Source organism: Amia ocellicauda, chromosome 3, assembly GCF_036373705.1.
Source record: "Amia ocellicauda isolate fAmiCal2 chromosome 3, fAmiCal2.hap1, whole genome shotgun sequence".
Lineage (NCBI taxonomy): Eukaryota > Metazoa > Chordata > Actinopteri > Amiiformes > Amiidae > Amia > Amia ocellicauda.
Window position 1 is genome coordinate 28617324 of NC_089852.1, and position 19962 is coordinate 28637285.

The 19962-nt window shown below is 44.3% G+C and overlaps 2 protein-coding genes across 2 annotated transcripts; one reads left to right on the plus strand and one right to left on the minus strand.

Moving 5' to 3' along the window:
• The first annotated feature begins 3091 nt into the window (after positions 1 to 3091).
• On the plus strand, positions 3092 to 9349 carry LOC136745784 (death-associated protein 1 homolog). The gene is made up of 4 exons (XM_066698863.1): positions 3092 to 3585; positions 5706 to 5808; positions 6613 to 6655; positions 7021 to 9349. Exons 1-4 carry the CDS (start codon positions 3531 to 3533, stop codon positions 7138 to 7140), a joined length of 321 nt encoding a protein of 106 aa, XP_066554960.1. The 5' UTR covers positions 3092 to 3530; the 3' UTR covers positions 7141 to 9349.
• A 406-nt stretch (positions 9350 to 9755) lies between these two features.
• Positions 9756 to 19005, minus strand: ccr7 (chemokine (C-C motif) receptor 7). Its single transcript, XM_066698862.1, has 3 exons — positions 17354 to 19005; positions 14331 to 14377; positions 9756 to 12822 (listed from the first exon to the last, which is right to left on the minus strand). The coding sequence occupies exons 1-3, from the start codon at positions 17367 to 17369 to the stop codon at positions 11749 to 11751; spliced, it is 1137 nt and encodes a 378-aa protein (XP_066554959.1). The 5' UTR covers positions 17370 to 19005; the 3' UTR covers positions 9756 to 11748.
• Between the last annotated feature and the right edge of the window lie 957 nt (positions 19006 to 19962).

Below are 19962 nucleotides of genomic sequence, written 5' to 3' on the forward strand. Positions count from 1 at the left end.
TTAGAGGAGTTGCTTCTAACTGGAGTGAGGTTGTTAGTGGAGTTCCACAGGGATCAGTACTAGGGCCTTTGCTTTTTCTAATCTATATTAATGATCTGGACTCTGGGATAGTTAGCAAACTTGTCAAATTTGCAGATGATACTAAAATTGGTGACTCAGCAGATACAATCGTGGCAGCACAGGCTATTCAGAGGGACTTAGATAATATTCAGTTGTGGGCCGACACCTGCCAGATGAAATTCAATGTGGACAAGTGCAAGGTATTACATGCAGGTAACAAAAATGTCCACTATAATTACACTATGTGAGTAATAGAACTAGATGAAGTCACACATGAGAAAGACCTAGGAGTCTATGTGGACTCCTCACTTTCTCCATCCAAACAATGCGGGGAAGCAATAAAAAAGGTAAACAGAGTGTTAGGGTATATTGTCAAAAGTGTAGAATTGAGAACAAGGGCAGTGATGTTCAGACTGTACAATGCACTAGTTAGAGCTCATCTGGATACTGTGTACAGTTCTGGGCTCCACACTTCAAGAAAGACATCGCTGCTCTAGAGGCAGTTCAGAGGAGAGCAACCAGACTTATTCCAGGTCTGAAGGGAAAGTCCTACTGAGAGACTGAGGAACTGAACCTTTTCACCCTGGAACAGAGGAGACTACGTGGGGACTTGATTCAAGTCTTCAAAATCATGAAAGGCATCGATCACATCAACCAGAGGAGCTTTTCCAGATCAGCAGGGACACACGCACCCGGGACACAAATGGAAATTGGGCTTCAAGGCATTGAAGACAGAAAACAGGAGACACTTCTTCACACAGAGAGTTGTCACAATCTGGAACAAACCCCCCAGTGATGTGGTTGAAGCTGAAAGTTTGGGAACATTTAAAAATAGTCTGGCTAGGATCCTTGGATCACTTAGATATTAAAAAACACCAAACGAGCACGATGGGTCGAATGGCCCCCTCTCGTTTGTAAACTTATTAATAATAATAATAATCATAATAATAATAATAATAATAATAATAATAACACTGGATGTAAATATCAGCCTGTTGTGAATGTCCTGTTGTGCTGGTGCCGGCTCCATTTTGTGCTTGATGTTAAACCTTGTACGTGCTGATCAGAGCAGCTCGAGTGAACATGGGTGGGAGGTTGGCGCTGGAGCAGACTTCCTAGGAATCTTATTCCTGACACTGTGGACTTAATAATGACTGCAGTACACCAAACTAACCATAAAATCCTCCCGTGCACCCACCTAAATAAAACCCAAATTAGATATAAAAGTAAATAATTGATCAATCACCAACAATTACAGGAATGATGTGCTCATCTGAGGCAGGTCTCCGCAGGAACCACAGCCTGGAGCTGCAATTTATATGATTTACATGACTGTGACGGCATGATGAGCTGGTGGGGGGGTGGCAGGACTGTCTGCAGGGACCTTCCCCTCCTACACAGCCTCCTGTGCCGGAAAGCAGCCCCACCCCTTCCTCTTTCCTCTCTCTGACACCCCCCCGCCCCCCCAACCCTTCCGTCTGTCTCCTGATGACTTGTTTAATTTTCCCTGCAACAGCAAGCTTTTTTTGTGAGTTTTTTTTTTTTTTAAAGGAATAAGCTTTTTCTCTTCTTCTTTCAAATGAGTGGAACCAAATAAATGTGTCTCCAGGCTGCGACAGATCCGTGGCAAAGGTTATTCATTACATTTTGTGTTGATATTGAGCTGTGGTTATGATTCTTCCATGCCAATCGATGCATTGATAAATATTGATCAGTGAATCCATGCAGGAATGGTCTCATGCTCAGCTTTTCTTACAATCACTTTTTGCTGTTTTAAATGCCTTACCAATTGCCCCCAGCCAAGCCAAAGCTGTGAACTGCATCTGGTTCATTGTCATGGCTGCTCAATTGCTCTGAGGGGATTCCATCAGAGCAACACTGTTACACTACTACACTATTACACCACAACACTGTTACACCACTGCACTGTTAGATTGTTAAACTACTACATTGTTACACTATTAAACTGTTACACTGTTGGGCTGTTACACTGTAAAAGTGTTACACTATTGCTGTATTACACTCTTAGGCTGTTACATTATTACAGTTTTAGGCTGTTTCGCTATTGTAGTAATACCCTGTTCGGCTGTTACACTACTGTAGTATTATGTTGTTAGGCTGTTACACTATTACAGTTTCAGGCTGTCAGATTATTATACTGTTAGGATGTTGGTCTTAAGTCCTACTCCTCTCTGCCACAGCAGGGGCACTCCTGGAATTTTCAACACTGCATGTGGTGTGCAGATCAATCAGCATTAAACAGTTGTGAACCTTAATTAAAACAATTAAGGCCAGTGTGGAGAGAGGGAGTGGGTCACAGAGGAATATCCAGAGGGAGGGGAGGAGGGGATAGAGACGGCCTGGCCACAGTGTGGCACAAGCCTCACGCAGGTTGTGCAAGATCACATTTTAAAGTAAAGACTCATGGCTGGCCTTGGTGTCCTTGGGTGTGTTTCCTATTGAGAGAAAATGACTCCAACAAAAGCAGAGGATCCAGTGGCGCTGTGAAAGCACACCACAGTCAGAACACAACTGATAAGACTCATGCTATGTTGAAATGCATGACCTGGGGCAACAGGGTGTACGGGACTACAATAAAAATGTTGACACCAAAACAAACACGCCAACAGTAAAACCCTTACAAACTCCCAGAGACTGTACCTAGGATGCCATCTAGTGTTTGGAGGAGGCATTGCATAGTATACTGGTGCTTGGGTTAATTCCGCTCATACAGGGCACAGGTACACAAACCATACCAGAGCTTTGAAATTATCATTATCAGTATTATTATTACGCATATGACAAAATGCAGTCTTTTTGTTTTTGCAGGATCTGTAAAATGATTAAACTATATAATAATATTAATAATATAATACGCTTTAAGAGTGTCAATTATTATTATTAATAATAGTAATAATAAATGTGGTCATAGTCAAACACAAAACAATCTGACCCTCGGAAATGGCAGATTCGTAAACCCGATCATGCGCAGAGCGCCCCGCACCTGTCTCGCGCTGCTCCCGCGCGGGCCACGCGTCTGGACTGCGGGTCACGTGGCAGGCGTGGAACAGTCCATTCCATGGACGTGCGGTGTGTCTGAGGGATGGTGCGGTTTTTCTTGGGGGTGCCATGGTGTGGCTGGGTCTCTCTGGGAATATGACTGAATCCTCACTAGTGTGCGTGTACAGGGCAAGGAGCGCCGCACGTTGTTCCCAAACACGACGAAGAAGACGAGGACCCGGGTGACCCGCAGACTCCGCCCAGCCGGGTCACATGGCTTTGTTTTGATTCTGAGAGCCCAGTGGATACGGAAGCAGTTTGCTGTTATCTTCATAAACAGAAGCGCTGTGCTAACACTAGTGGTTTTTATTTCGTTAATACTGTTAATGTAGAGTTATTTTGGTTTTTAGTATCATTTTACCCATTATTTTCTTTGCAGTATATATTTGTCAGGTGAAGGAGCTGGTGGAATGTCATCCCCGCCGCACGACAGACTGCCCAGCAAGGGCGGCCACGCTCCCGCAGGTCTCTGAGTTGTCAGCGCATTGAGCGAGGAAGTGCGGTCTGAGTGTGAGAGGGGGCTTGTGTCAGAGAGAGAGAGAGAGAGAGAGAGAGAGAGGGGGGGGGGGTTGGTTTTATCTGAAGGGGGGCGGGGGACGTCGAAGCGAGAAGTCTGAGAAAGCGACTGTGAAAGTTTTAAATGACAAAATCGATGTTGGATGACGTGTCTGTTCATTTTACACTGTGAGGTGTAATATTTAATCCTCTGCTGTTATGACTGATACACGACAAGAGCGATGAAAGCTGCAATAGGACCCGTTTCTGAATGCAGCAGCCCGGTTCTGGAATAGGTCTGTTCTATATAGGCTGCTGTGTAGCGCTGGGTTATGTGACGCACTGTGTGGTTAAGGGACTGCTGTGAAAGCAGGCTGACACAATCGTGTGCAGGGAATTCAAAGAGGGCCGGACACCCTTTCATCTGTTGTCTCCTGGCAGCAGTGCGGGCCTGCACAGTGTTGCTTTGTGACGCCAGCAACCTGCAGCACATGCGCAGATCTGCTCTGAACCCACGCCCAAATCGTTACAATCTGTGCACTTCGTCTTTATCGAGGTGTGTCCTCCGTTGCTTTTCAGTGCGGTTGTAAAATCCCGTTTTGTCCCTGTACTTTGTTAATTATATTATATTTGTATTCATATAATAACAAGGAGAATAACAGCAACTACAATATCCATTTGATACACAAGTGGTATGAAGTAATAAGAAAGTGTAACATGCTTTTATTATTTATGTCTTGGCACATGCCCTTATCGAGGGTGACTGACAATTTACACAAAAGCCATTTTTTTTTATGTATAAATAAAAATCACCTTATCAGTCAGGTCTGATTTGCAGCAGTTTCCGTGCTTTAGGACATGCATCCGTTTCTGATCCTCTTCCGCACCTGTTATCTCCTCAGGCTCACCTGTTTCACAGAGACAGGTTTCAGTCTGACTGTCGAGCTGTCCCCCCAGGCTGCTCTCGGGCAGGCAGTGGCACGGAGACGTTTCTTGCCCGCAACTGGTGCAACTGGGGAGGTTTAGCAGTAACCAGGCCCTGTGAGAAGCGTAGGCTCTTGAAATGAGCCTATCGGACAGGACAAGCTTTTTTGTTCACTTTCCCTTGATTTAAGTATTATCATGTTTTTATTATTTATTATTATTAAGACTATCACTAATATTATTTTAATGGACCCAAACAAATCGCAACACTGACAGGGCTTAAAATGGGGTAGATGGTCTGTTGATATAGCACAGTGGAGTATAGTGTCCTGTCTCATAGTTTGGCACTGCAGTATGAGCATTCAGAGTAAAGATTTGGTGTATTTATTATAGGTTAATAAAGTTATACCTGTACGAATTGAAGATTTGGATGTATCATGATTTAATGACAAATCTAAATGTAGTTGTTTTTTGTCTGAACCAGAGATGATAGTTTTGATGGTTGTTGTTGTAGTTATTGGTTTTGATTTGTATTTTTTTTTTAACTTGATTACAATGAATTGGAGACTGCAGTGGTTTAACACTGTGAATTGGAAATCTTAAAATGACAGTCCTGACCTGCCATCACTCCAAGAATGGTTTGTGGTCTGGTCTTCAACTCAAAATGTTTCTTGCTAGCGGTGAAAACTCTGCAGGGGAAGAACCACAGCAGGGAAAATCTGAAGGCATGGGAGGGGTAGGTGTTATGGGTGCCTCCCCTTGCCAACTACACAAAATAGTTTCTTATCTGCTCAAGCTCATAGTAATGGTATACTTTTTAAGATTGCCAAATGTGTGCCTAGATCCAGTGATGCCACGTGTGGATTCATCACTGTTTTTATATCTTTATCCGGGGGTAGTGCAGCCATAACAGGGCTGGAAAACTGCCAGCTTACAGAACAGCCAGTGAAGCATACAGGGTAGCAAGTAAATCAATGTTCAGATACATCAAATAATAATATAAAATAAACATTTGTGGTCAGGCAGTGGAGAGAAAGCAGCATGCCAGCCCTGAGCCCACACATACCTGCTGCAGTGATGGGTCTGGGCCTGATGTCCCTCCTAATGCTCTTCTGGCTGTGCTTTGTGTTCGTCTCTCCCCCTCTGTCCTCCTTGGCCGGCTGCAGTGAAGGCGGGAGGGATGCGCATCGTCCAGAAGCACCACAGTGGGGAGCATCAGAGCCAGGACCGGGATAAGGACACCAAGACAGAGTGGGAGAGCGGGACCAGGTGAGGGTATACTTCTGCACCCAGGAGGGAGCTCTGAAAATACTGTCAGGGCGTGGACACTGATTTCGGGTTCACACTGTGTGCTGTTGCACCCATCAAACTTTCACTTCACAGACCACAGTCTGACCTGCGCAGTGCTCAGCGGTTGAATTGTGGTGCCATGCTGATGCTGCAGCAGCAAAGGTTGTGCCATTCAGAAGAAAGATCACAAAGCATTTGCTGCCGTTTTTTTTCTTCCGATGTGCACCTTAAGGGTGTAACCTCCACTTTAGATTCATTTTTTTTAATCGTATCTTATCTGAAGGTTGCATCAGAGCTGTGCACGGTGGAGGTGCTATTAGGGCTGCATGATGCATGAAGAAGTAGCAAGGTGCAAACAGGATGTCACTCACAGCATGCAGAAAACGTTTGTGTTAATGTGGAAAGCTGCTCTGTGTGGTGAGCGGCGCAGGTCAGCCCCAGTTCACTACGAGAATAATCATGCTTTAATGAAAGTTTTATTCATTATGAATCCCTGTGCTTTGCATTGAACCAAGAACTGAGGAGGTTTGTTGCATTGGCGGGTTGCTGTAAATGCAAGAAAATAAGACTACAGACAAGTGTGTGTGTGTGTGTGTGTGTGTGTGTGTGTGTGTGTAGGTATGTATGGATTAGGAAAAAACAATATCAGATCTTCCCCAATTGAAAAACTATTCCTCCAATGATAAAGTATAACTCTGGGATATACTTAACATCAGTGGATTTTGAGATTTTTAAAATCCAAATGTGCCCCTCTCTCCCTCTCCCTCTCTCTCTGTCCTGTAGCCCGCCGAAGCCAACGTTAGTCATCTCAGGAGCTGTAACGCGGGTAAGAGTGTTTTGTGCCCATTCTGTCACCTAATACACTTGTGGTTTTCATGGGACCACATGTCAGCCGTGAGGTAATGCGGTTGGGTCTGGTGTTGATGCTGGGTAGGGAGGGGAGGTTGCTATGTGCATTCTTTACCATATTAAATCAATAAACCAATACATACAGAGTACAGCACTCCGGCTAATGGGCTTGTAGCTGATGAGTGTGTTACAGTGGACCTCTCATGCGTCTCCCATGGTATTGTGTGTGCCTGTCTGTGTCTCTCTCTCTCTACCTCTCGTGAGTCTCCTTGTGTATCAGTTTCTCTCTGTCTCTGCCTGTGTACCCATCTCTATCTCTCTGTGCATCTGTCTGTCACGCAGGGCGATAAGGATTTCCCCCCTGCCGCTGCCCAGGTGGCCCACCAGAAGCCGCAGCCCTGCGTGGAGAAGCTGCCCCCTGTCCACCACATCAACCAGCACATCCACCAGCCCCGCAAGTGAGCTGCCCGCGCCCGAACCGCTGCCAAGAGGGGCGCCCGTGGGTGAGGCGACCTGGCTGCACAGCAGAGGGGCTGGGGGGTTGGGACTACAGGAACCATCACACAGGAAAGAACCATCTGCTCATCCTCTCCTTTTTTAAATTTTTATTCTGTGTCTTTCTCTGTTTTCTCTCTCTTGTATAAAGAGTTACCACTTGGCCGTGTTAGGTGGGTTTGGGGGGTTAGGACTCAGGACTGCGCAGGGCCTTGCTGCGTATACCCTGGGCGGTCTCTGTGTGACTGCAGTACTGTAGACTGCAGCTGCCACAGCAGACTCGCCTCATCCACAGCACGCTCTGCACAGCTACTGCAGTCCACACCCCGCCATCCCCACACTGAGGCAGGAGGCCGGGGAACCTTGGTTAAACATATATTCCAAACCAGAACGCCGATGTAGAGATCATGTGAGTGTGAAACGTACTGGAAGCACCACAGAACAGTTTGGCAGCTGGTCTGAGCAGGTCAGGAAGGTGTGTTGTGTTGTGGTATGGACAGAGCACCACGGGTCTACTCACACAGTGCTGGCAAACACGTCCTATAGAAAATTGCTTTTTAAAAAATTAATTCAATATATATATATATATAAACCAAAATGTCCATTTGTACGAAACAAGTAAAAGCTTTATTCCACACTAGTGTGCAGATAATACAGTGATACCCAAGCCCTGATAAATCTTAGAAAGTCCCAGCCTGAGCTGTTACTTAGAACCCATTTCATCTGTGATGTCACAGAGCCCACAGAACTCTTCCCACGAACGTCGCAGTGTTCCGTGTGAATGCAGAGGAGAGCACTATTGTGCGCAGGTGACACAGCAGCCAGTCATCCAGAATAATAAATAAATAGAAACAAGCAGGAAAGCAGCATAACTTCTCTTTTACAGATGGAGCACATTAATGCCCCTGTGGAGGAGTTGGCACGGGGTTCAGCTGCAGTTGTTGCACCTGTCAGACTCGCTAAGTTCAGCTGCAAACTGCTGCTTCACCATGCACCACATCGCAATGAATGTATTGAAAACAAAAGGAATGGTCTGACCATGTATTTTTTTAAATACTGTAGGTATATATTTATATGGTCTCTTGTGCTAAATGAACCAACAACCATAAGTACATAACATAAGTCATGCAAGAAATATAACTGTAAACTGAAACAAATCCATCGATTAAGAGAGCGATTTAGGTATGGCAAATCATCAAGTTACTATAACGATGTTGCTGACAGACAGAGGTTCCCTATAGAAAATTCAAAACTACTCGTACAGTTGTTTAATACATCTGGACTTTAATATTGAACTTAACATCTGGATATTAGGGACAGAAAAACTGCTCACATGTACTTCAACAGTGTCCCATGACCAAAGTCAGCTCCATCTCTGGTATTCCAGGTCCATTTTTACTAGGTGCTGTTTAAGGCTTCTTTCATTCACCTGCCACAGAGATGAGAAGATAAGGGATTATAAATAAGTATTTTTTTTATATCTACAAACCCAGGAGTAACTCTGCAGAGTCTGCTGTGATGCTATTTTTCAGACTTTGAGGTTGAGCTTTGTTAAATTTTACGTTTCTGTAGTGCTAAAGTTTTTTTTGTTTTGTTTTTTTTAAATTGTATTCATCCCGACTGAACTGAATGTGCTACATCTTAATAGCTTTGAATTGATTTTTCCTTAAGGTGTGTGGTCTGATTATGTAGCTTTGTGTTGCTGCAAAGGGTGTTAATTTTTCTTTTATACACACATTTATATCTATAATTGCTATTTTTTGGACCAAATGAGGGGGGGTTACATTTGCACTTTGAAGAGGAGGATATCTTTCTTTCGATTCTCTACTTGTAGAGCTGATTGAAGCCATAGCCTGCTTTCTGTTGCTTGATAAATTATTGTACCGATTTTTAAATTGTCAATATGCGTAATTAAAAAAAAAAAAACACTAATCAATTAACAGTATGAGCAACAACACTGATTGCGGTCTGTATGTGGGACACGCAGCAGCAGAAACTGTCAGAAGTTGGCTTTTTCCAAACCTGATCAGTCACACCTGCGGGTCTGTTGTCTGTGTCTGTCCAAGAGTCGGGACAAGGGAAGCGTGTCCCTCCAGGATTTAAACTGTTGTGAAGTGCACTGCTGTTGTTGGTATTCCGGTACTTTCTGTGATTAAAACTCTTGTTATTAAAAGCCTGGGATTGCGTCGTTGTAATGCTTTCCTATCCCACATTTCACCTTAAGAGAAACAACTGCACACCATCTGGAGAAGAGACCAGGCAGAAAAAAAAGACAAAAGTAACAGCCATGGAAACTTAAGATTGAAGTGAGTCACTGAAGACTGCACCTGCAAACCCATTCCTTCAGGAAACATTGCTTTGGGAGATAGTTATGACTGGGGGGGGGGTTCCAAGGGGAATTTCTCCATCAAAGGTACAGCTCCGAGGAAAGTGTGCAACTGTCATCAAAAGTGCTTTAGTTCTGCTGAGTTTCTGAGTGTTACAAAGACTTTAAATGATGTACTTCCTGTTCTATGCATTCCTCATACATCTAAAGAACATTGTTTACTTCACAGGAGGGGATTATCCATAACACACACCAGTGTAGTTAATGAAACTTTTATTGAAAGAAAAAGAAAAAACATATACAACAATAACATGTTCATTTGTTTTTCTTATTATTTCTGTAAAACTGGAAAGTACAAATGTAATCCAAATATAAAACTATGCATACTATCAGAATACTTCCTGGTTAATTAAATTATTAAATCATACTGGCTTGCTTTTAATCAAATGTTTTTTTTTTTTGTCTTCATTAATTATATTTACAGCAGCAAAATACAGTGGAAGACAACAGCAGCTTTGAGGTATGATTTGGTTTTCTGATGTGTACAATTAACATTCACCCTTACACTTGGCTCTGTGAAGCTGAGGTTGCATGGGTAATTTTTGAATCATGGCAACACTGTACAGGCGCTCTCCACTGCACGGTTTCAGTGCAACAGGTAACTCCTTCAGTGGTAATTCTGACTTATATGTTAGGATATACGATAACGAAACGCTTCAATTAAAAATATAAAAAGCAAAGATTGTTGTTTGCTAAAGGCTAGGATGTTGAGGAGTAGTACAGGCAACGGCTAAGCTATCAAGATCAAACTATGATATTGGTTGATTGGTTGGTAGATTGAGAAACCTGGACTGTCGGATTTGTCCTAGAGGATCGCACTTGAGTGACCCTGGATTATGAAACCTGATCAATATGCGCTCTGTGGGTGTCGGGAGAGACGCTGGCCAGTCAGTCAATGACAGCACTGCCCCGGCAGGAGGCAGCCTCAGCCCAGGGAGGAACAGGTGCAAACTGCGTCTGAAACGCCCCACGCCCGCACATACCCTGCGCCTCTGCACCGGGTACTGTGAACCTGCGTGCAAATCTACAGCCAGGTCGGATCGTAAAGAGTTTGTTCCGACTCTGTAGCTCTAATCTACTGGCGCAAGTCTTCTCAGGTGGTGTTAATTGCGATGGGGATTGTTTTCGCCTAGAGAGGAAGATAAAAAAAAAAAATGTCACTTACTTGGAACAAGCGAAACCTACAGTTGCACTTGAGCGTCTGGAGCGATTCCTATGAACTTCGTGCCACTGAACAGATGCTGAAGAAATGAACAATAGTTTCACACTTGGTATAACGGATACACAGGTCCGCTTGCTCTAACGTGTTATGGTGAGTGAGTATCTCGCTTCAATATGCAGAGCTACACTATCTACAACTGGTGCTCCAGTTTGTAATGTACAGATGTGTAATGCGTTCAATCCTCGAGGGACCAGCTTATGTCAAATAAAAATAATCAGAATGCAATATTACAAAACAAAACGTGTATATGTTATAGTAAATAACTCGACAATACATCAAAACAGTAAAATGGAGGATGATGGGAGCAGCGTGGTGATAGAAAGATCATGCAATTCAATCCAGCTGTTGCCTGAGGCACATCTGTTCAGGTTGTTTTGCAGCTGGTGAAGTACATTCACCCATGTATCACACAACCACACATGAAAAAACCGAGCCTACCTGCACTGACAGTCACATTCAAGTACCCCCCATTCATAAATCTAAACAAAAGGACGAATGTCGCTACCTAATTTAAAAGCTCTCTAAAATATAAATATACAACATTTACTATGTATACAAGAATTACAATCAATCTGTTGACAAAAGATGTTTAAATATTCACTTTGTAGCCTACTTAGCATTTAAAATGGTGACTCTAGAATGGAACCTAAGTGTAACAACTTGTAATCACAAACTTTACAGTTAACAGCTCAAGAAGACACACTGATGGGTTCAGATCACCCAGAAGATGTGCTGTCAGATAGATGTGTGTGAAAGCCTGGATATGTAGCATTATATACACACACATTCACACATTCACTAACAAAATATGTAAAATATAGAAGGAGTTGCCTTATTTTCATCTGTCCCTCACTGGGAATCGAGTGCTGCACACTGTGGATTTCTGTGCATCCCAATCAGAGCTCTGAGAAGCTGCCTCCCGACAAAACAGAACCGGAACAAAGGGGGACGGAGCTGCTCGTGGTATCTAGGGGGAGAAGGTGGTGGTGGTCTCGGTGTCCATGGCGAGGGAGGCTCTCTTCTGCTTGCAGGCGGCGTAGCGGAAGAAGCTCTCCTGGCTCATGCAGCCCAGCTCCTTGAGCAGCTTGAACAGGTCGTTGCGGAACTTGACCCCGATGAAGGCATACAGGAAGGGGTTGAGGCAGCAGCGCAGGAAAGCCAGGCTCTGCGTCACATCCATGGCGAAGAACAGGCGGTTGTCGGCATCACACTGCTGGCTTCCACCGTTGGCCAGGGTCACGGTGCGCACCAGCATGACCGCGTTGTAGGGCAGCTGGAAGAGCAGGAAGACCAGCACCACAGCAAAGATCACCCTGATGGCCTTGTTCTTCTCGAAGTTGCGCGCCTGCAGCAGCGTGCGGATTATCATGATGTAGCAGAACAGCATGACCAGCATGGGCAGGGCAAAGCCGCCCACCATCTGCCCCACCTGGATGCCAATCTTCAGCTCCACAGACTCGTTGAGGAAGGGCGTGCAGGTATTGCCAGACACCTTGGTGTGCACCATCTCGGGCACGGAGAAGAGTATCGCCAGGACCCACAGCACCACTGAAGACACCTTGCTGAAGTGAGCGGCCCGCGAGCGGTAGCGGTGGGCAGAAGCAGCCCGGGCGATGGCAAAGTAGCGGTCGATGCTGATGCACATGAGCAGCAGCATTCCACTGAAGAAGCTCACCTTGTAGATGCCATAGGTGGCCTTGCACACCCACAGCCCCAGCACCCACTCCCCCGTGTAGCTCACTGCCCAGAAGGGCAGTGTCAGCAGGAACAGGGTGTCAGCCGCTGCCAGGTTGAGCAGGTACACGTCCGTCATGGTCTTCAGCCTCTTGAAGTAGATGTAGGTGAGGATGACCAGCAGGTTGCCCACCAGCCCCACGAAGCAGATGACTGAGTACATGGTGGGCATGAACCAGGAGCGGAAGGATCGCAGCTCTGTCTTCTGGCACTGCTGCTCATAGAGGTTGTAATCGACTGTGATGCTGCTGGTGTCGTATTCAGCATCAAAATCTTCTGTCGTGTTTTCATTTTCGGATACACAGACCTGCAACACAAGAGTTCAGAAACCATCATTAGCATTTATCAACTCTTCAAGTCACATACATGCTAAACTGGTGGAGCTTTTATTTAATTAATTAATTAATTAATTTAGTTTTATTTGTTCTGTTGTTCCAAAGATTTTCTCTCCGATCCAGAGCAAAACCCCTACCACTGTGCTTTTCTTTCTTAGAATTTGTCTCATTGTAAATGTTTAAAGGTGCATGCGCCAGCAAGAGACAGACAGTGAATTCAGACAGACTTTTCAACCTGGTTTTTCACTTGGTTTTATTCCGAGATTAAAAATCGTGGAGTGGTTTTAACAGATGTGAATTGGAATTACAAGCTTCTGTGCATTCTCTCTTTCTGTGGGAAACAATGGCAGCAGCAGACTTGAGCTCCTCTCCTCTCTCCCCTCTCACTCCTCTCCCCATATCACTGCTGTAAAATCATTACAGGTTTGCAGCAACTTAGCCACCTGTAGCCTTTTTGCATGCTGCAAGGTGACTGAAAACCACAGGGACGAAAAGTGAGCTTATCTGTCTCTCTCTATTTGTCTCGTCTGATTGCAGCGTGCCTGGCTATAACTACGCAGATAAATATACTTTTACTCTCTTAAGGCCCCCGGCCAACATTTGCAGCCCCCCTCGTCCCACTTACAAAAATAAGTTTGCACTGAAAATAAAACACACACACACACACACACACACACACACATCAAAGGGTCTCTAGCACAACCCAAAGAGTGGAAAGTGTGCCAGTTTACAAGAAACAGATGAAAGTTTTTTGAGATGCGCAGCTCTTGGTTTGAGCAGAATTAAATTCCCCATAGAAAGAACATTTCCTTAAATACTTCTTAGTGTTACCACTTCCTCAGTCACCTGGCTGTCTGTAAACCACAGTTATTGTGCTCTTTGAGACTGAAAAACAATGTTTAGATGAAAGATCAAGATATGAGATTTTTTTTAAAGGGAGCGATAAGTCTCACCACTCGAGCATTGGACAAAACATCATTAGAGACATTTCCACCTTATCTGCTTTAGAACACACACTGTTGGCTAATTATTCTAATTGCAGGACAGTAAACCTCAGCAGTGAAGCTTCCTAAATCTGTTTGTAGAGTTCACAGTACCTAGTGGGTTCCTATCTCTCTCTCTCACTCTCTCTCTCTCTCACATTCAGTCACAGTATACTCACAGCTTATATCAAACACATAATCTGAAACAGGGGAAATAAATACATTCAGGATCTTTTCATACCTTTAATATACACAAGCATACGCACGAGACCATGAGCAATTTTTCATAAAACACATGGAGCCTATCAATGTCTAGTTTTCCCATGCTTTAACAGTTTGCAGTCTGGTGTGATGGGATCAGCTGTGTTCAGAGCCCACACTGCACCGGGCCGGGCCGGGCAGAACTCAGACTGAGTGTAGAAGATCCCCCGGTGTCATTTTTGAAAACCGGACCTAGGAGCCCTGCATCTGTAAAGGGTGAGCTGTGTCTTACTTACCTTCACGATGGTCAGGACGAGCATCACTGGATACAGTATGGGGAGTCCTGTGGGGAGAAGGACATTTGATATTTAGAGACTTTGAAACATGGCCATTTATATTCAATAACATTCAGACGTGTCCAGGGAGTTGACCGTTCCTCAGGCTTGAGGCTCTCAGAGTGAACCATAACAATGAAGGCTGATAAAGGTGTGTTTCAGAGCTCTGGGCAGGGCAGGCCGTGTCAGAGCTTTTTGAAATGGTTTGCTGTGTACAGCGTGCTGGCAAGTGCTTTCATGAGTATGTCAGTATAAATCCCTTCCTCTAATTTGACTTGTCTGCTTTCAGTTGGCTGTTTTTAAGAGACTGATGAAACCTTTTAACCTGTATAGCTATGACTGAGTTTGAGTTGACTCACATGAAAATGTAACAAAACAATAGTGTTGAAAAACCACATTCCTTTAGGCAGAAGAAAGAAAGAAAAAAACATATTCGTCCACAAACTGAGATATTTAGTCAGAAATTCTCAGAATCACTTGCAGGTTTCAGTGTGCTGAGAATCATATATTTTTCCAGACTGCCTCTTGTGTATAGGTCAGCTTAGATTGTGGTGGCTACTCAAGCATTAAGGGCTATGCACCACTGAGCACTTACATAAAAATTAAAACAACAGAATAAGGAACTATATTTTCAGAGTGGGACCACAGTAAACCTGAAACAGAACATTTTCCAAACCTTGGTTGAAACGCACCCCCATCAGTGATCCCCCACAATGTGTGTGCGTGCATGCAAAGGTCAGATTAAGACCTCAGAAAAGACTGCAAGACTAATTTAACTGAAAAGCTCTGAGACACAAGTACACAGTGGCTTACTGGTATAGGCATTGGATTTTCTTTGTAAATCCATTGGTTTTGCTGGCAACAACTGTTTTGTATTAAATAGCACATCTGCTATATGTGTGGGTTAACTGTGATGCACCTTGGTTACTGACACATGGATTGGACAACTGGGAAGTATGGAGGGTGATCAGTGCCAAAATGAAGATGAATGTGATTATGAACATGAAGATGATTATGAAGATGAACATGAAGATGATTATTAACATGATTATGAAGATGAACATGAAGAGGATTATGAACGTGGACATGAAGATGATAATGAAGATGATTATGTGCATTGCATAGGACAATAAGCGTACTGGCTACTGCCCACTAGCTTTAATTGACAGAGTTCAAAAAGAAATACAAGAGATGCTACGAAATGTAGAAGCGCACTGAGAAATGTACACAGGAAATAAATATATACATGTTGAAACTAATGAATGAATACATACATGTTGAAATAAATAAACAAATAAATAGATAGGCCTAAATGTCCATGTATTTGTAATAATGTATTTATTTTATCTATGTATTTATTTTAAATCTCAGAATGGATAGTCCTCCACACTCTGAAACCGTGTAACTCCATGCAATTAAATATATTTATATATATTTGTATGTTCATAATCATCTTCATAATCACGTTCATCTTCATTTTGGCACTGATCACCCTCCATAGGGAAGTGTATTGGTCCACTGGGGCATGTGCTGACTTGCTAAGAACTGGATTGGATCCCTGTAACAAGTGCCAGCAAACCAGTACGTGTGCCAAGCAATATACCTCGCAGTCCAAAACCGATATGCGCAGCCGCAGTAGATTAGAATATGTGTTCACCTGCAAACACAACCACATAATCACAACCCAGCAAAGAGGCTGCAGACGTTTCATTCAATTCTCGTATCGTTGACAATTAAGCAGGGTAGTTGGTGGTATACAGAGATTTGTGTATTTTTAAATGTGTTTCTTAATTAATGTGCGTCTGATAAATTACACTTGGGAACAGACGTGCTATACGTTCTAGGGTCGCGTTTTTGTAGCGCCGATTTCTGCAGTTGTGCGCATATCTGCACCTTTGAACACATTTACAACAGTGCAGATCTGTGCAGACTTGCCAAAATCTGCGCTGCAAGGAGGCGAGGCAGGTGCTGAGACGGCGCCAGATGCGCTGGTCCACACTGACATCACAGACGAGAGCGCACACGTCACAGACGAGCTGTGCTGAGGTCAAAAACATTATTAACAACAATAAAATATGAAATATTCAAATCTACTTCATCCACAAGTCTACGCGGGGTTTCCCTTGCACCTTAATTTTTAAATCTTAAAAGCACGTTTTCACTACAGCTCGGCGAGGAGGCAGCGCAGGGGGTTGCCCCGCTGGGTAACGCAGAACTGCGCGACTCCTGGTCTGAGAAAGCGTTTCTTGGTTGTGTTTTTATTAGTAGTAAACCACGTGTTAGAGTTAATCGGGTTCTTATTTCTGCAACTGCCTGACCATTTGAAAAAAACGAAAACGTTTGTATTTTTGGCAGTGACTACAGATAACGTCTGCGTGGTGTGAAACCGATGCTATTTACTTAAGCACCAACTGTTCCCGGAATAGTGTCGATTTACGGGACAGATTAAATCTTCTTATTAAGACTTTCACAATGGTGGCATTATCAAACTGTTTTTTTTTTTACCTTGATTCTGTACATCTTAATGCTGACTTATTGCGGTCAGCAGTAAGATGTATAGAATCAAGGTAAAACAAGGTAAATCAATTCAAACGCAATTAGAACCATCACCCCTCCCCTCCATGAGGCGCGCACGCACGCTTTCTTTGTATTAAACCCCTTCCTTGTGATCCAGCGTTAAAACAACAGAAAATATCACTTCCATTTAAAATCCCTAGAAGTCAGTGCCATGCCGCAGCATGGCAGGCGCGCATGTGGTGGGTGCTGCTTGGGGTGAAGTACAAATCACAGAGAGGAGAGACAGACAGCAAGAAAAGCAAGCAGAAAAAGTAATGAAAGAAAGCAACAACAACACCAAGTCAGTGTACAATATTTACACCCTTCACACCTACTTACAATCTTTGCATCTACTGCAATCAACATATTGCACACAGGGGGGAACATCAAAGAACATTCAATATCAGATAGTTAAAATTGTCACTCACGTGTGGTTCCAGCCATGTCGGTCTCAGTTCAGTCTCTGTCTCAGTGGTTACAGTTTATATGTCCTCTGCAATGACTGTCTTCCTAGCAGACGCGCTCCCAGGGTAAGAATGAGCTGTGAGCAGACAGACAAGACAAGCCTATATGTGTGTGCGCATGTGTCTATCAGATGTCACCCACTGATTGAACTGATGCATCAGCCTGAACGTTTTTTTTTTAGGGGGGAGTTGGTACAGATGGAAACCACACTGCAGAATTCAGAGCATGTTAGTTTCTCTTCTCTAAAAAACACCCGGCAGCACCAAGTTTAATAACTAGGTCAACACTGGCACTGATGCCAAGAGTGGAAGCACCAGTTTACCCAGTGCCACAGTTCTGATGTTACCCACATGTTTCAGAATCTCTCTCTAGGACTCCCTTTAGAAAAATGCACAAACAAACGTAAAATCAAACACCCTATTCTCTGGCAGAAAGGGCAGGGCAGGGCGCTTGGGGTGGCTGTGGGTGGGTAATGAGGAGCCCAATTAATACAATGAAATCTCTGCACAGGTCCAGTGTTGAGACAACTGCCATTGCTACAGCCTGCCGTAGTGTAATTATTAATTTATTACAGTTTACACAAGAGATATTACAAAAGTGCTGTAACACAATCAGTATGAAATTCAATAAGTTAAGCACACATTCTGGTGCAATGGGCTATTAAGTGCCAACATAAATCAAGTCCTGGGTAAGTGCTGGAAGCAGAGGAAGGCATGCAAGAATGACCAGGGCGCCTGCCTACCGACCGCACACATCCTGCTCACATCCCCCGCAGCCTCAGACACGAGGGAGCCGTAGGCAGACCTGCACCCTTGGGTGGGGAATGTGGACTGTGCCATCAATCCCCTCAATCCCTTTCACCTGGATCATCCAAGACCCAGGTATACTCTGCACCAGAGGTGGGCAAGCTCAGCAGGACTGCCCCCCAAGCCTGGAGCGGAGCTGACCAGAGCTCTGGAGCGTTCGTATTGTCTTAGAATCCAGTTCAAGCTTTACATTTTAAGAAAATAAAATGAACAACAAACAAAAAAGAAATTAAACAACAGAACTTGTGATCTGGTACTTTCCGAGACTTATTTTTCGGAATATTAATGATGAACTCACAAGCACGCGCACACACACGCTTTGGGGCCCTTGTTTCTGCTTTCACATCCTCGACTTTACTCAAGAGGGAAATCACACGTTACTGAGCCTCTTCTTCGTTTCCTTTTGTTACCTGACATAGGCAGCCAGTGTCTTCAAAAACATAAGCTCCGTGCCTTGCTGGGTGGGGCACCCTGAGAGGGAAAAGACATGAAAGTGAACAAAAGCACAGGGGGAGGGGGAGGTGTTGCGCCATGTTGTGAATGTGATTAGAAGGTTTGGCTCAATGTGAAATGGTGGATGGAGTAGAGGAGCTGCTGCACAGTTGAGACCGGGGAGGCCGAGGGATGTTGTTTTGAATGTTTTAAGCGAGAGGGAGCGTTGGTGGCCGCGCTACGTCAAGCAAAGGGACACTGCAGAAAGGGAGCACATGAGTGGGAATCCGATTGGTTGTGCTTGGAGCAGGAGTGATACAAGACTGTGGGTTGTCCTCCCGGTCTTAGTTCAGTGGTTCCAAACCCTGGTCCTGGAGTACCCCCTACCCTGCTGGTTTTTGTTTCAACCGAGCTCTCAATTACTTAATTGAACCCTTAATTGAAGTAATCATTTCTTAAATCAGAGCCTTTTAATTATTTTAAACAGTAGGGGGATTAAGTTCAGTATAACATTGTATAAAGCACGTATTATCTTTTTAAGGAACCAACTTTCTTTAAAAAAAGTAAAATGTAACCAAATCATTACATCAATTAAGGGTTCAATTAAGTAATTGAGAGCTCGGCTGGAACAAAAACCAGCAGGGTAGGGGGTACTCCAGGACCAGGGTTGGGAACCTCCATCTTAGAATGTAACTCCATAGTAACTGGGTAGTAGTGGGCTCCACTGTACAACTCCACGTTGAACCGGCAAGGCCAAACATCAGCCTGGTGCAGGACACCAAAACAACCAGCACCGCCACCTCAAAGCTCAGCTCCACTCTGCCAGACAGACTGAAGGAAACTGCCAGCACACAAAACACACAAACAAAAATAAACCTCGCTGGAGGCATCAAAGCTAACATCAGTCAGGCCGAGTCCTAGGTAGCTGGGTGGAGTGTGCTGTTCGTGGAAGTAAACCCCAAACGCTGGCTAGGCAGATAATACCCAACCACAAGTCTTCTTCAGGGGCCCTGCTGCTGCTGCTGCTGCCAGCGACTGTCTAGACACTGGTTAAATCTACAGATAGGAAAATGGGTAGGGGTTAAAGGTGGGGGGAGGTGTACCAAAGCAAAGCACTAACAAAACAAAGCAAAGATCAGAAGATGACCTACGGCACCCGAGCCCAGGCAGAGGAACCAGGCAGAAGAAACAGGTGCTGATGCTGAGCGGGAGGGTGAGTCTGTAGCTGAAGGGCTGTGACCCACAGGCTGATTCACTGGCATTTGTGCGTCTGTGGCCCTATTACTCAGAGGGAGGTGAATAGGGCCCACTGTCTTCTCCCTGGAAACAGACTG

What these genes read in the sequence shown, in the direction of transcription:
- LOC136745784 (XM_066698863.1), top strand. Translation starts at nt 3,531, where the DNA reads ATGTCATCCCCGCCGCACGACAGACTGCCCAGCAAGGGCGGCCACGCT. An exon ending in GGGCGGCCACGCTCCCGCAG is followed by an intron (nt 3,586 to 5,705) that starts GTCTCTGAGTTG and finishes GGCCGGCTGCAG; the next exon opens with TGAAGGCGGGAGGGATGCGC. An exon ending in TCTCAGGAGCTGTAACGCGG is followed by an intron (nt 6,656 to 7,020) that starts GTAAGAGTGTTT and finishes TCTGTCACGCAG; the next exon opens with GGCGATAAGGATTTCCCCCC.
- ccr7 (XM_066698862.1), bottom strand. An exon ending in TCGTCCTGACCATCGTGAAG is followed by an intron (nt 12,823 to 14,330) that starts GTAAGTAAGACA and finishes CTTGTGTTGCAG; the next exon opens with GTCTGTGTATCCGAAAATGA.